General features: G+C 34.7%; 1 protein-coding gene across 1 annotated transcript; it reads left to right on the forward strand.

The window, feature by feature from the left end:
• Positions 1 to 2,433: 2,433 nt before the first annotated feature.
• Positions 2,434 to 5,384, forward strand: LOC114760265 (protein SCARECROW-like). Its single transcript, XM_028949555.1, has 2 exons — positions 2,434 to 4,555; positions 4,701 to 5,384. The coding sequence occupies exons 1-2, from the start codon at positions 2,703 to 2,705 to the stop codon at positions 5,164 to 5,166; spliced, it is 2,319 nt and encodes a 772-aa protein (XP_028805388.1). The 5' UTR covers positions 2,434 to 2,702; the 3' UTR covers positions 5,167 to 5,384.
• Positions 5,385 to 14,914: the final 9,530 nt, after the last annotated feature.

Consider the following 14,914-nt stretch of genomic DNA (forward strand, 5'->3'; position numbering starts at 1 on the left):
TATAAATTTAAAATATTTGGGTAAAATCTAAGTTAATTCATATATATATATATATTTATATATATGGGGACAGCTAAGTGCTTGGTGTTCCCATGCCTTCCTCATTTGCTGTCTTACTCTCTCGTTTAAATACATGATATCATTTGGCCACAATTAGTTGTCCATTAGTGCCTTGTTTTGTGAAATAATAATTGAAAATTGAGAACATTTCATATCGCATTTTGATTTGATACTCTTAATTAGTAAGATTTAAGTAAATAAGATCAAGGCACTAACTGCCACCACTAGCGTCACTTCCTAACAATCAATGGTGGAGCGAGGAGGACAAACAAGGATCAAATTGGCAATTTTTTTTAATAGTTTTATACAACTATTATACATCTTTTGCCTTCTAAAACTTATGCTACCTATTTATGTTGTATAGTGTTGATCTTCTTATAACTAAATTTTAGCTTAGTCCCTGTCAACAATTAATTGCCCACTATTGCATTCGTTCCTCACCTTTCTCTTCCTTATTTTGCTCCCACGGGATGGGAGAGACAAGAAGCTTTCAGTTAATTAGATTCTCAATACTTATTACGATACCTCTCTTGTCATCTCATGGGGGAAATGGGAGGAAGAGGAGTAGGAGAAAAATTTTAGTGAGTTGGATTTAAAAAATTAAAAAAATGTGGTTAAAACTTAAAAAATTTTCATTAATTTTTCTCACTTTTATTTTATATTTTTTTGTTCAAATTTTATAACCTCACTGTTTTAATTTTCTAAATCGAATCCATTAAAATTTTCCTACCTTTCCTCCTCTCTTTCATTTCTCTCATATCAAATATAGGGTTTGTATAAAAGCTATAGGGTCAATCCCATATAAATAAAAGAGATTAATAGTGTTTTATCGATACCATGAATAATAATGTACGTAAAGTTTGCAAGAAATATCACTATTAAACAATAGCAACTCAAATTAGATTTTGCATAATGAGAAAATACAGAACGAAATCAAATTGGTTTTTCTCTGAAGTACTTGATCTAAATAAATAAATTTAAAAGATGGTGCTACTATGACCCGTTTCCCATACGTGAGATATGGCTTTAGGCTTCATTTTTAGCTATGACGAAGGGAATAGAAAAACTTAACAAGATATTGTCTCGACTAAAATATTAGATTATTATATCAAGGAATGCATCGGAGAAAATTTCATACACGCGCGCATATGTAACACACTAATTATGATCATCATCATCATGATCCTTATTCTTTTATTTTTGAATAAAACATGATCATTATTGAGTTTACCAAGAATGTATTGAGAAAAATATAAAAAGAATGCATTCAAATATAAACAATTTTAGACTCAATCACGTAAATAAAAGTTTAGTTAGAATTGGTTAAAGATAATAAATATGCAAAATTTAGAATTAATCTCTCCAAAATACTTTTATTTATGAAAGAGATAGTATAAGAAAGAAAATAAAAAAATTATTATAATAAATCTCATTATAAAAGAGAGAAAATGTGTGACAAAAACAGCTAATAGTTTAAAAATGAGATAAAAATATTTGAGTATTACAATAAATAATTAATCAGGACAAAATAGAAAATTTAATAACAAATATTTAGAACAACTTTCAAATGTTATTTATATTTAGAAATAAAAATAAGATGATGGTTGTTATTTATAATATATACACATATATTTTATATATATACATAGAGCAAGTGACCTTGTTGTTCAGCTTTGTGGATTCTACCTTTTCGTCATTGCTTTTGCTGCCAGCTTTTTGGTTTGTGTTCGTTGCTCCAAGTTTGTTAATCCCAACCAAAACAAATTAAATTAAAAATTGAGGTAATGAAATTTTTTGGAAAAAGAAAAAAAACAGCATATGAAGTCAAGGGGAAAAAGTTGCTTAGTGATGCCGCAGTTGAAAGCAAAATGTCAAAACCTAGAATCGCGATTTTCGGAACTGATGTTTGACGGCTCTCTCTCCTCGTTCCTTGCATCACCTATATATAAATTTTTTTTAATATTTATATATTATTTAATAAATTATTGTTTACCTAATAAAAATTTTAAAAGCGAGAAACAGGAATCAATAAAATCAATGTAAAAAATAATTCGCCTATCCTTAATTATATGTGTGTGTGTTTTTTCCCTTTTAATTTAAATGGGGTTTTGAGCAAATGCAGGGAACCGTTGGGTTAAAAAATGCAGGGAACCCAATATTTGTCTCAGTAAACTAAAATATGAGAATGTTTTTTGTTTTTGTTCTTGTTTTCTTCCTTTTGCCCTTCTGCAACGCAAGAGATTCAATTCGAGTATTCTTACCCTCGCTCGGTTGTCTTTTTAAAGATGCCAGTTTTAATAATATTTTAATAAACGATTCTGATTTTCCTTTGCCTCCCTTGTTTCTTTCTTTCCGCCTTAATCCAAATGATGTTATTTAACCCAACATCCAAGCAAAGATAGATGGATAGAAATCCCAACCCTGTAGCCGGTGTAGCAATCTTCACACCGTTTTCTGTTTGTTTGGACGCCCCTCACCCACAATACTTTTCTCTTCCTCCTCCGCCATGAAGAGCCCCAGAGAGATTAACTAATGAAGACCCCAATGTAAGAGCCACTCAAGCAAATGTGAATAGCCCCAGTTGTGAAACTTTCAAGAGGAATTATTGTGGAAGCCTCCAAGTCTAGTCAGTGAGAATAAAAATGGTGAGAAAGAGAATGGCTTCTGAAATGGAAGTTCACAACTCCGCCGGCGATTATCATCTCCGGTTTCCCCGTCCAAGCGTTGTGGCTTCCTCTCTATTATCCACCGTAGATAAAGCAGCTTCAAGCAATAACAGTAAGTATAGCTATCATTGTAAATCTGGCTCACGAGATAACGTTCCTATTCCTAACCCCACAACAGTGACGCTTTCCAACTACTCCACTACCACTCTTCTACCTTCTTCTTCCACCAATCTCACCGTCATGACGTCACCTAACTACAGCAATCGTCATTGCGGTGAAAACCTCTCTCTTCATCCCCATCTTCAAGCCCTTCAACCTCAGACTCATCAGGACCCTTCGCCTGCTCCTGCCGTGTGTGGTTTCTCCGGCTTGCCTCTATTTCCTTCTGAAAATAATCGGGTTGATAGTACCAGTACTACTACGACGGCTGTCGACGGTGTTGCTTCGGTGGCTACAAACGCCGACGCCGGCCGACCTTCTTCTTCCTCTTCTATGGAAGATAGTTCAGCTATGGCTTGGATCGACGGCATCTTGAAGGATCTCATCCATGGCTCCACCGCCGTCTCCATCCCCCAGCTCATCAACAACGTTAGGGAGATTATCTATCCTTGTAACCCCAACCTTGCTGTCATTCTTGAATACAGACTCCGCCTCCTCACGTCCACTAATACTTCTGAATCTGTTCTAAACTATGGTGACAAGAAAAGGACGGAAGCGCCGCCACCTCCGATGGTGCCGGTGGCCGTGGGTTTAAACCAGAGGTCTTTTGGTCAGCAAGTAGGCCCGTCCTTTGCCGCCATAGCTTCCAACTTACATATTCCAAATTCTTCAACTGTTGTGGTTCCTCCATCTTTGGGGAATCAGATGTACTCAAATTGGGGACTACCTACGGTCACAGCCTTAGTCCACGAGGGGGCCAACCCATCGGTGATTACGTTACCACTATCTCCACTGTCATCGTCAAATCATCAAGGTCATTCGCCGCAGGAGGAGCAACAAATTCATGAGAAACAAGAGAATCAGAACCAGAAACAAGAAGATGGAGTTTCTTCCCCTTGTGATAATCGATCAGCAACAACGACGGCGACGGCGGCCTCATCAGCTACAGAAATCTTGCTAGCAAAAAAGAGGAAAGAGGAGTTGCAGCAACAGAAGAGAGACGAAGAAGGTTTGCACCTGTTAACTTTGTTGCTTCAATGTGCTGAGGCTGTGGCAGCTGATAACTTCGATGAAGCCAATAAGATGTTGCTTGAGATTTCACAACTCTCCACACCATTCGGTACGTCGGCGCAGCGGGTTGCGGCTTATTTCTCAGAAGCCATTTCGGCTAGGCTGATTAACTCATGCTTGGGAATATACGCTACTCTTCCAATGGTGCCTCATAGCCAAAAGATGGTATCAGCATTCCAAGTGTTCAATGGGATCAGTCCTTTCGTCAAGTTCTCACATTTCACAGCGAACCAAGCGATCCAAGAAGCGTTCGAGAGAGAGGGGAGGGTCCATATCATAGATCTAGACATAATGCAGGGATTACAATGGCCTGGGCTGTTTCACATTCTGGCTTCGAGAGCTGGTGGACCCCCTTACGTTAGACTCACGGGGCTTGGCACCTCCATGGAAGCTCTTGAAGCTACGGGCAAGCGATTGTCGGATTTTGCAAATAAATTGGGACTTCCTTTTGAGTTCTTTCCTGTGGCTGACAAGGTTGGGAATCTTGACCCTGAGAGGTTAGGTGTTAGCAAGGCAGAAGCTGTGGCCGTCCACTGGCTCCAACATTCCCTTTATGATGTCACTGGCTCCGATACTAATACGCTGTGGCTTTTGCAGAGGTAGGTGCCTTCTTATTTTTCTTGTAAAATTGACGATTTTCATCTTTATTTGTTTCTTGGGATCTTATGAATTACTTTGTCCTACGTGACTAAGGTAAATGGAGCAATATTTGAGGTTTTTATGGATTAATGGAATATTTTGCAGGTTGGCACCCAAAGTGGTGACGGTGGTGGAGCAGGACCTGAGCCACGCGGGGTCATTCTTGGGGAGGTTTGTGGAAGCCATACACTATTACTCAGCACTATTCGATTCGCTGGGATCAAGCTATGGAGAGGAGAGTGAGGAGAGACACGTGGTGGAACAGCAGCTTCTGTCGAGGGAGATCCGTAACGTGCTGGCCGTCGGAGGTCCGTCGAGGACCGGCGAGCTTAAGTTCTATAACTGGAGGGAGAAGCTTCAGCAATGTGGGTTCAGAGGCATCTCCCTCGCCGGTAACGCCGCCACGCAAGCCAGCCTACTTCTCGGCATGTTTCCTTCTGATGGGTATACCCTGGTGGAGGACAATGGCACACTTAAACTTGGTTGGAAAGATCTCTGCTTGCTCACTGCTTCTGCTTGGAGACCTTCCTTCCACAATAATACTACCACCGCCATCGTCCACCATGGGTGATTCTTGGCGTTTGAATTCTCCCCCCCTCTCTCTCAAGTTTGACTTCTTGAAGATTGGTCATAATTTCACATTGTCATTGCATGATGATTCCGCAACTGAACCTTATGGATACTTCTTATTTTCATTTTCTTCGCTGGTTAAGCAGTCAAACTTGACTAATTTTGCTTTGAACATGTTTTTTCCAGTTCGTATTAAATATACATCTTCATCTTTACCAATTTGTTCTTCTTCCGTCCTTCCAATGAGCGTACGTGCAGGGAATTTAATTCAGGGGTAGTGAGTTGGTTAGTGGATATAATGAAGAATAATGAATGCGAGTGTTCGCAGGACGAGCAGTGTCATCAGTCGGCCCAAAATTGACAAATTTGGAAGATAAATCGATTATTTTCAAGGAGTAAATGGATTGTGGGAAATAATTAGTATATCTTCTTCCCATATATGTGGCTTTGTCAATTGTCATGCTACGTTCTGTGGTTTTACTAGCACACAAAAATAACAATTGAAGTCTCTCTTGCAAATAAGTCAGCTTGGTGATTATTTGAATTTAGATTTTTCTTAAATTGTAAAATTTTAAATTATCTTCAAAACAATTCATAGAGAGGAAAAGTGTGAATATATAGAATATGTGAATGACATGTAGATCGTTAATGGATTATTTTAAAAAAAATTAAAAATAAAAGGAAAAAAAAAAATCTGTGGCCACCTTTTGTGAAATTAACGCAAGAAAAGAAGACTTAAGAATTTTTTATGTCTGGTTATCTTCAACGAGTACTATCTTCTCCGTCATTAGCGTAGAATGCAAATCCACCCGTGGCATTGCGCCATTAAGCACGTATTCATTTGGGGGTTGTACTTCTCGTTTCTGAAAATTAGTATTTCATGTATATTTTATTCATTGGTGATCGCAGCATAATGCTTTCTTTTACCTTTTTTTTTTTTGGTCTGCATGATATTTTTTAAGGTCTTTATACGAGAGAAAGTAAACATCCCAAGCTTTTTTTAAAAAAAATTTAAATTCATAATTTTTGGAGATATGTGAAATCAATTATGAATTCATAAAGTCGGGGTACATCTATGCCATTTCCTGCAATTTTTAAACTAAAACCATGAGTTGAATGGGAGCTCATGTTAGGTGGTCTTGGTTCTGTTAGGACTTGTAATTTTGACTCTTTGCGGTCTTTTTGACCTTTTAAACTCTTGGGTAAGTGTTAACTTGATTCATCTCATCTACACTTATATTGTGAGATGGTGAAAGTTATGGTTTATGTTGGATTTTGAAATGGATGGAGATTTAACTGAATATTTTGAGTTTAAATGAATTATGTTGACTACATGAAGTGTTTAGTCGGTTTGATTTTGTTGTTGATGAAAAGTTTTGTGATCTTAGATTAGGAGACTGGCGCTTGGAATAGGGCAAATGTCAAGTCTAGACTGAGGTAAGAGGTAAGAGAAGGAATTTGTTCACTCAATATGAGTTGCGTGGCCTGTAGCTGGCCTACATTACACGGGAGGTTCAGGTACTGCCTAGGAATTATGAGGATTAATAAGTTTGGTGTGCAATGCTTTATGTTCGGGAATACTTGGGAACATGTATATTAGTATTTATTAAATTATGCAATTTTTCACTAACTTATGATCCTTTCTTGCATTCTTTCTAAACTAACTATTGGTTATTGAAACTTTATATCTGACCCTGTGTTTACTTAATGTTTCCAAGTAAGAGTTTTAGTAAGCAAGTTCGCGAAAGAGAGACGTTCGAGGCTTGGGCATCTACTTGCCTTTGTTTTGGTATCTGTGCATGAAAGAGATGTATATTGTGATTGTGTGCTACTACATATTTCCACATGTGAAGAGTCAAAAAGATGATCGAGATAGTACTTTAGGAGAACTAGTCACCTACAATCTTAATCATAAAGACACTACAAGGGGGTTTTTTTTTTTTTTTACCAAAATGCTATAAATAGTAAAATTATATACCAAAATATTGTACTTTTAAAAGTATTTACTAATATGCTACACTTAAAATCGTTCGTAGCAAGAATGACTTTTAAATTATATACAAGTCATTTTTTACAAGAACGATTTATATGTTAATTGATAAAAAGTGAAACCGTTCATGCCAAGAATGATTTTACTTTTTTTCCTATTCATATCCCATGTGAGAATCTCTGCCAATTCATTGGCTTGCAAGAATCTCTGCCACTTACTATGCAAGTGAGAATCTCACATTCTCTTACTTCATCTCCTTGCATTCAAGCTCTCTCTTCTTCTTCTTCTTCTCACTTGCTCCACTTTCATTGTTATCTTGCTCTGTTATTTTTTCACTCTTGCTTCCAAATACTTGACAAACTCTTTTACTACTGTTGTGAGCATGTTGTTTCTCTTCTATTTTTTCCATTAAAAAATTTGCAGTTGTGATATAAAATTTGATTTTTCATCCATATTACTCTTGATGAGTTAATATTTCATTATTCTAATTTTCAGGAGTTGAGTGGTAGGTTCAACAATATGGAATACAATGTTTCTACTTTTGAATATGGTAGACCATCGAATGAAGCATTTGTCACTCCTCGACAATCTATACATTTAAATGAATCACCTTGGTTTGATTTGATCACGCCAACTACACTAGCAAATGAGACACTTAAATCTCAAGAAATTGACATACAAGAACAACGGCTACAACATACGAGAAGGAGGGCAAAATGTGGTACTGGAAGTCACTGTCAGTAAGGTGGATAATTTTTGCTTTATAAACTTAATTTTTATTTATTATTTTTTACAATAAAATATTTATTACTTTTTATTTTTAATTAATATACATCTTATACTCATTTCACAATTAATTTTAATATCATTATGTAATTATCAACATTTTCCTCCAATTATTTAGTCATGATTTTGTCATTCAAATGATTGATAAATCATTATACTAATCATTTCTATTTTTATTTATTAGGAGAGAAGATGAGAAGTCGTTTAGCAACAGATGAAGTTTTGAAGTCATTCACCAGAAGAACGATTTTTGAAATCGTTCACCAAAAGAACGATTTTTAGTCACTTCACACACATCGATGACTAATTTTGAAGAAATCATTTACTAGAAGAACGACTTTAAAAATTATTCATCTGAAGAACGACTTTAAGTATAGCATATTGATAAATACTTTTAAAAGTGCAACATTTTGGTATATAATTTTACTGTTTGTAGCATTTTGGTAAAAAAGCCCACCATAAGATTGATCTTTCTTTTGATACAATCGGGGTATTCTCATTGTTAGAATGACTGACACTAATGCATCTCTGTTGTTAGGCTCACAAATTCATATCAAAACCATACAGTATAGAGGCTCAACTAAGGTTGATTTCTTGTATAGTCAATTCAAAGCTCAATTTCTAATTAATTATGTGTTGTGAAAATTAGGAAAAAAGGAGAGAGAAATTTAAGGAAAAGTAATTTTTTGAGTAAGAGTAATAAAAGAGATTTTTTTTTTTTAATGAAAGTCAAAATGATATTAAAAGATAATCAATTTACATAGTCTCCTCGTAGAAAAGAGAGTAAGAGATAAAATGACCAATGATAAACCTTCCAAAGGATGAACATATGACTGCCATAGTTCAAATGCTGAGAAGATGCAAATAACTGAATCTAAATATTAATCTTAAGGAACTCCTGAAGTCTTAATTGTTTAATTAGCAATTACAACTAGAACTCTAAATTGTAATTACTTTTTAGACAACTATTATAAAAAACTACTCAACTCATAATTCAATTTAATTTCATAATTTCTCGTCTAAAATAATTATCAATAAAAAATTTAAGAAAATCAATCAACTCATGCGCCACATTCATACAATACAAATTAATTGAAACAGGAATACAAGATATAATTTAATGACTACAAATAATAAAATATAAATAGAATTACAAAAGTTTGATACAAAAATTATTAGCTAGCAAATGAAAGTTTCAAATATGAAATTTCAATACCTAAAAAGCTAAAAAATCATTAAATTCATAAAGAGAAAAATAAAACTTATAACTCCTTAGATAAGACATGAAATTCAAGCCCTAGGGTTCATTTTCAGAAAACGCAAGGGAACTAGCCACTCATATAGCTAGAATAAATCATCATGATAATATTACTGGAAACACTCCTTTTTACGCCCCTTGTCTACATTGGTTATTATGCCAACAATGTAATAAATGAGGTGGTGATATTTTTATAAATAACAATACAATGTTTACACCACATAAGCACGCATCTAGTGTAATATTTTTCATTTACAGTGGATGTTTAGGAATATGATGTAAATGCATCTTATATAAATTGATTATGGAAAATAACTAGTGTTAATAATACTACATTGAAAAGATGAAAGATGACTCTCTTTTATTTTCATTCCCCTTAAATAACAATATAATGTTTGCATCACATGTGCACAAGTCTGGCGTAATATGTTTTTAGGGTTAAATATATTTTCAATCGTTATAGTTTGGGTCAACTTTGGTCTTAGTCCCTGTACTTTGTTTGTTTAGGTATTAGTCCTTATAGTTTCATTCCGTTAAAAAGTTAGTCCTTCTGTTTTCTAATGTTTGGTGATGTGGCAAACCGAGCTGACATGGCATTACCATTATCAATCATATGTTGAGATAGAACAACACATGGGCAAAATAGATGAATGGGTAAAAAAACTGAAATATCCTTCCTTTAACCCCTCAGAGTACGTATTTAGAAGCATTACTGTTTAAGCAGATCACGAAACAAGCTCGTGGATTAAAAATTTGCAAGTTAATTCTCGGGTACTGTTTACTGGTTAAATTTCAGATTTCGGTCCAATTTTGAAAAATCGTAACTAATTATAAAAAAAAAATCGTATTAAGATGGTTCAAAATTTTATTTGAAGCTCTTTTAGTTCTCTATGGGGAAAAATATAATACTGGACTTAACCCTTACCAATTTGTACAGTTTATTCGTTGAATTTTATTGTTTATTTGGTAAAAACTGTACTTTCCAGTTTCTTTGCCCTAAATTTAATCAAACATAACTCTTGGCATGCTGATCTTATGTCATTTAAAACAAAATTTAATACTCTAAGAATGCAGCAAAGTAGCTTCCAATCAGAGGTCGATCTCAAGGAACTCAAGAGTCCAATAGTGTTATTAAGTGATTAAGTCACAATTTAGGGAAGAAATTAGGTGAATGTATTGGTGACTGAGATGAAATCATTTCTAAGACTGTAATCAAATGCTACTAAAATCAGAATTCAGAAAAGAGAATGTTTTGAGATTGGAAATCAATGAGATGAACAATTCCTAAGAGGTATAACTTTGCCTTCATTGCCTTTCTTGCATCAATCAAAATTTAAGAGCTTTAATTGAATTAATTTCTGATGAGGTGAGATTGATTAAATGGAGATTCAGCCACTTCCAAAAGAAATATTAACCGATACTTTTGAAGAATTCAATCGCAATGTATAAATCCATAACTAGACCTAGCTAAAGAATCATACATCATTACTCTAAACTAAGAAGATAACTTCTGAATACAATTAACCAAATCTCAACTCATAGAAATAGATAGAGAGGAGTCTGAATCTAGAAATAAAGATTGACAACACAATCAAAATGTTACCGAAAGTAAACACCTATAAACTTTAAACTCTTTCCTGTTTAACCATTTCTCAGGCTCCATTATAACTCCTAGAAATCCTTGAAGCTTAGCTGGATATGGAGGATGAAAGACTCAAGCTGGAGGATAGGAACTTCATCGCAACAACAGTGATGGTTGGGAAATAGAGGATCTAGACGGAGGATTCCAGAAAGACCAAAAAATGGAGAGAGATGAAGATGAAGATGAAGATGGAAACTTAAAAACTGAATATAAAAACTCAATCCTCCCCTAAATGCTTTTCTCCCTTGTAATTAACGCCTCCCAACTGAAAATCAGTTCAGGATCCACGTGCTAACCAAAATGGAGCTCCAAGATTCGGTTCCATTCCCTCCCATATTTTGTCGCACACTGGTTCAAATTGCTGATTTTCGTCATTCGCCGCGGCGCACATCCAAAACTGCATCGTTTAGATTAGTGACTCTGAGCTGCCTGTTGAGCCAAATCCGCCATGGCGCTTTTCACAGAGAGTCTTGTCACTTTTGCATACCAAGTCACTGAGTGTTTGTTTCTTTGATTTTTGGACCTAAATTCTCATGAAATTACAAAACACTCCTTCCAAGCAATTAGTAGTACTTCATCACCATTAAATCCAAAGTTAAACATATAATACCATGAAAATCATGCTAGAATTAATGAAATATAGAGAGATATCACATACACATCCATTTTAAGTGATCTACCATTTATTTTAAATTTTAGGATGTGTACTTTAATTATACCAAATTTTACGGGCAGAATCAATCATTTACCTCACTTCTATTCTATCACTATTTTGTAACTTAATTAAGGATAACTTATTCTCCTTATTTACATTAACAATTCATGATTAATTCTTTCCATGCGTAATACCATTCCATCCATGCATTAACCATTCCCATACATTATCATAATCAGTTATACATGCCATCATCATTATTTATCACCATATAACATTAGTGGCATGTTTATATCATACATTAACATACAAATTATACAATGTAATGTAATACATTTCATAAATTCTTTTCTCTTTTCCTTGCTTTACTTCTTGAATTCTTCTCCCATACTCTTTGTACCTATTATGGTTGGTTAAGGGAGGGTGAGATTTGGGAGAATCTCATTAGCAAACAATAACCACCCAAACATACATGGCAAGCTTGGCATTTGTAATATGTTTGCAACTTAACATCTTCATAACATAATGACATGTTTGGAAAGTATCATGCATTTATCATAAAACACATAGGCCTGTGGCATATTTGAAACATATTCACAATCATAATGCATGAGTTCATAAAATCATATAAACATAGAAATATGTCATACATGTAAGCAAATACCAAGCACATAAGAATAGGGTAAAGTTTGCTACCTTGTGTCTTTAAACTTTCTCTTTATTTTCTCTTGCTCCTTTTGCTACCAACATTGAGGTTACTTTTTTAACCTTTGATATTCCTCTTCTTTGATGTCTGATGGCCCTAAATGTAACAACACATCATTGCTAATTATTCATTAGAGCTATGGTAATTAACAACATCAATACCTTGTTCTCTTTGGACTATATTAACTACTAACTTTTGAGTTTGATTTACAACCTTTCAAAAATTAATTCCCACACAATTTTGCATGTAGAATTCATTTTCAAGCTCAAAATAATAAAAATCCAACTCTTTCCTCATGAACCAGCCTTTGCTAGATAGTATGTACTTAGGGTCCAAAAATTTCATTTTCAATTCTAATGCTTCTAAACTTGTTTTCTTACCTTTACCCCACACAATTTTTCATTCTAAACTCATTGGAAGCATCAAAATCATCAAAATCCAATCCTAAGGCATAGAACTCATCCTGACTGAAATGATTCCTCAAGTTACACAATTATGAAATTCAACCAATTTCAACACAAAGCCACTTGATTCTGGTTCCTTTTAAGCCTTTAAACATTATTCTAACATCAATTTCATCTTCTCCTATACTTAGAAATTTCGTGCAGCATACCCCCCAAGGGTTTCAAGCTCAACAACAACAAGGGTAGTGAAAACTGCATCAAAAACCATAAACATACCTTGTTTTAGAGCTTGATCTTACATGAAATTACTTGTTCTTTCTCTAGAATTCATTTTGCAAGAATTTTTCATGGTTTTCTTGAGCTTAGGACAAAATGAGGGGAGGGGAGGTGTATATATACAAAACAAGATTGAATCTTGGCCTTTGATCTTGTAAATAGGTGGCTTAATCTTGACCGTTCATTTTCCTTCTTTGTCTTGTGATGACATGTGTCCTTATGACATCATGCTTACATCATCTTGATAGCATCATGTTTACATCATCAAGCCACATGTCTTTAATCCAACTGTACACGAGTCTTGTATCCGACCATACACGTGTCTTGCATCTAACTGTACACATGTCTTTCATCTAACTGTACACTTGTCTCTTCCATGTCCCTTCATCATTTTAGCTTTAAAATAGGAGGGAAATTAATAAGAAATTCGTGCAAAATGCAGCCCTTAGGTATTCCTCTACCTATCTTGCTATTCTGCACCATATCAGGTGCTTTTTCGGGTCCTGACTTCCCCGGGATTATTGGGACATATTCTGGCACCATTTTCTCATCTCAAATAAGTCTCTATGGCATTGTATAACATTCCTAAAGAGGAAGTGATGTTCTTCCATTGTTCTTCCATTAAAACAATTAATAATATTAATTTTAGAGTAAACTTAACCGAATTCTTTCTATCGGTCCATGATTTCGAGAATCTGTCTCTAGGTACCAATACTATTTATTCATCACGGAAATTTCTCTAATTTTTCTTAAGTAAAAGTCAACCTCTAGATAGTTTACTTTGATTTTCCCCAGATAGTGTATAAATAGGCTTTAAATTATATTAAAGCCAACCTCTTCGCTTTCTAGGGACAGAATTATTTTTAAAACCTGTGATAATTGCTCAAGTATTTTTTTCCATTTTTTTCCAATTATCTGAGGCCTTCCTGTATTTTAAATAATTCAATTTATGCTAATATTTAAAATTAGCCAAAACCCTAAGAATTCCACAAATTCCTTCCAGGGGTATTTTCATCATTTTTAGCCTCATACGGGCCTCTAGACCTGATTCCTATTTTTTTGGAATTTTTTTTTGAAGTATTTAAGCTAACTTTCCATCACTACCCTTTACGACTTAAAATTTTGCAAAATTTGTGTTTAGGTCCCTACTCGGGTTTAGCCTCAGGAATCCTTTTATTGGGGTTCCTAGCACAACTTTTGGCCCTTAATTATCTTAACTTCTTATACTGGACCTTGAAACTTTACATACAGGCCTTAACTTGCCATTTTCCATTTTTAGGATTTTTTTGAGATTTTGAAGCATAATTTTCATTTTTGCCCTTACCAGCTTGAAACTTTACAAAATTATGATTTTGCCTCTGGTTTGGCTTAACCCCATAATTCACTCTATTGACACCTCTAACATAACTTTTGGCCTACATTCATCTCTATTTCTCATTCTTGGGCCTCAAGACTTTACTAGAGTTTTTTTTAACTTTTTCTTTTCTCAGTCTCAGAAAAATTTCCCTTTACAATTTAGCTCCTGGAAATCCCTCTGTACCTCGGGGAACTTCTAAGACCTAGTCTGCCTATTTCAGGCTAATTCTGGTACTTCTATGCCTAAAATTTGGGATGTGACAAAAACCCATTTAATTAAAAAAATTAAAATCAATCAAATTTAGTCAAAACACAAGCTTAAGGCATGAAGGTTGCTTGTGGAGCAGAGGAGATTGATTCACGGTCACTTTAGGGTAAAGATGAAAAGGGAATCGTCATTTGGGTTCGGTGGACAAGAAGTGATCAACTTAGAAGGGCCCCACCAATGAAGAAGAGGAAGTAATCACAGCTTAGGCTAGATGGACAATGAAGAATGATCGCGAGATATCGGTGCTACAAGAGACTAAGAGAGAATAATCACATCATTAACTGAAGTGTTTATATTGGGTTTTTGACAGAGGGGTTTTATGATGCGTTTTTTTCCCTTTAGATTAATAATCAATTTTGATTTTGTTATGGGTTTGACATTATTGATTTCCAATCTAAAAGGGGTTTT

This window comes from Neltuma alba, unplaced genomic scaffold, assembly GCF_004799145.2.
Source record: "Neltuma alba isolate B1F8T4 unplaced genomic scaffold, ASM479914v2 tig00000229_pilon, whole genome shotgun sequence".
Taxonomy (NCBI): domain Eukaryota; kingdom Viridiplantae; phylum Streptophyta; class Magnoliopsida; order Fabales; family Fabaceae; genus Neltuma; species Neltuma alba.

Bases quoted from the DNA above. Each gene is read 5' to 3' on its own strand.
- LOC114760265 (XM_028949555.1), top strand. From the start codon at position 2,703: ATGGTGAGAAAGAGAATGGCTTCTGAAATGGAAGTTCACAACTCCGCC. The intron at 4,556-4,700 runs GTAGGTGCCTTC...AATATTTTGCAG, and splicing joins ACGCTGTGGCTTTTGCAGAG to GTTGGCACCCAAAGTGGTGA.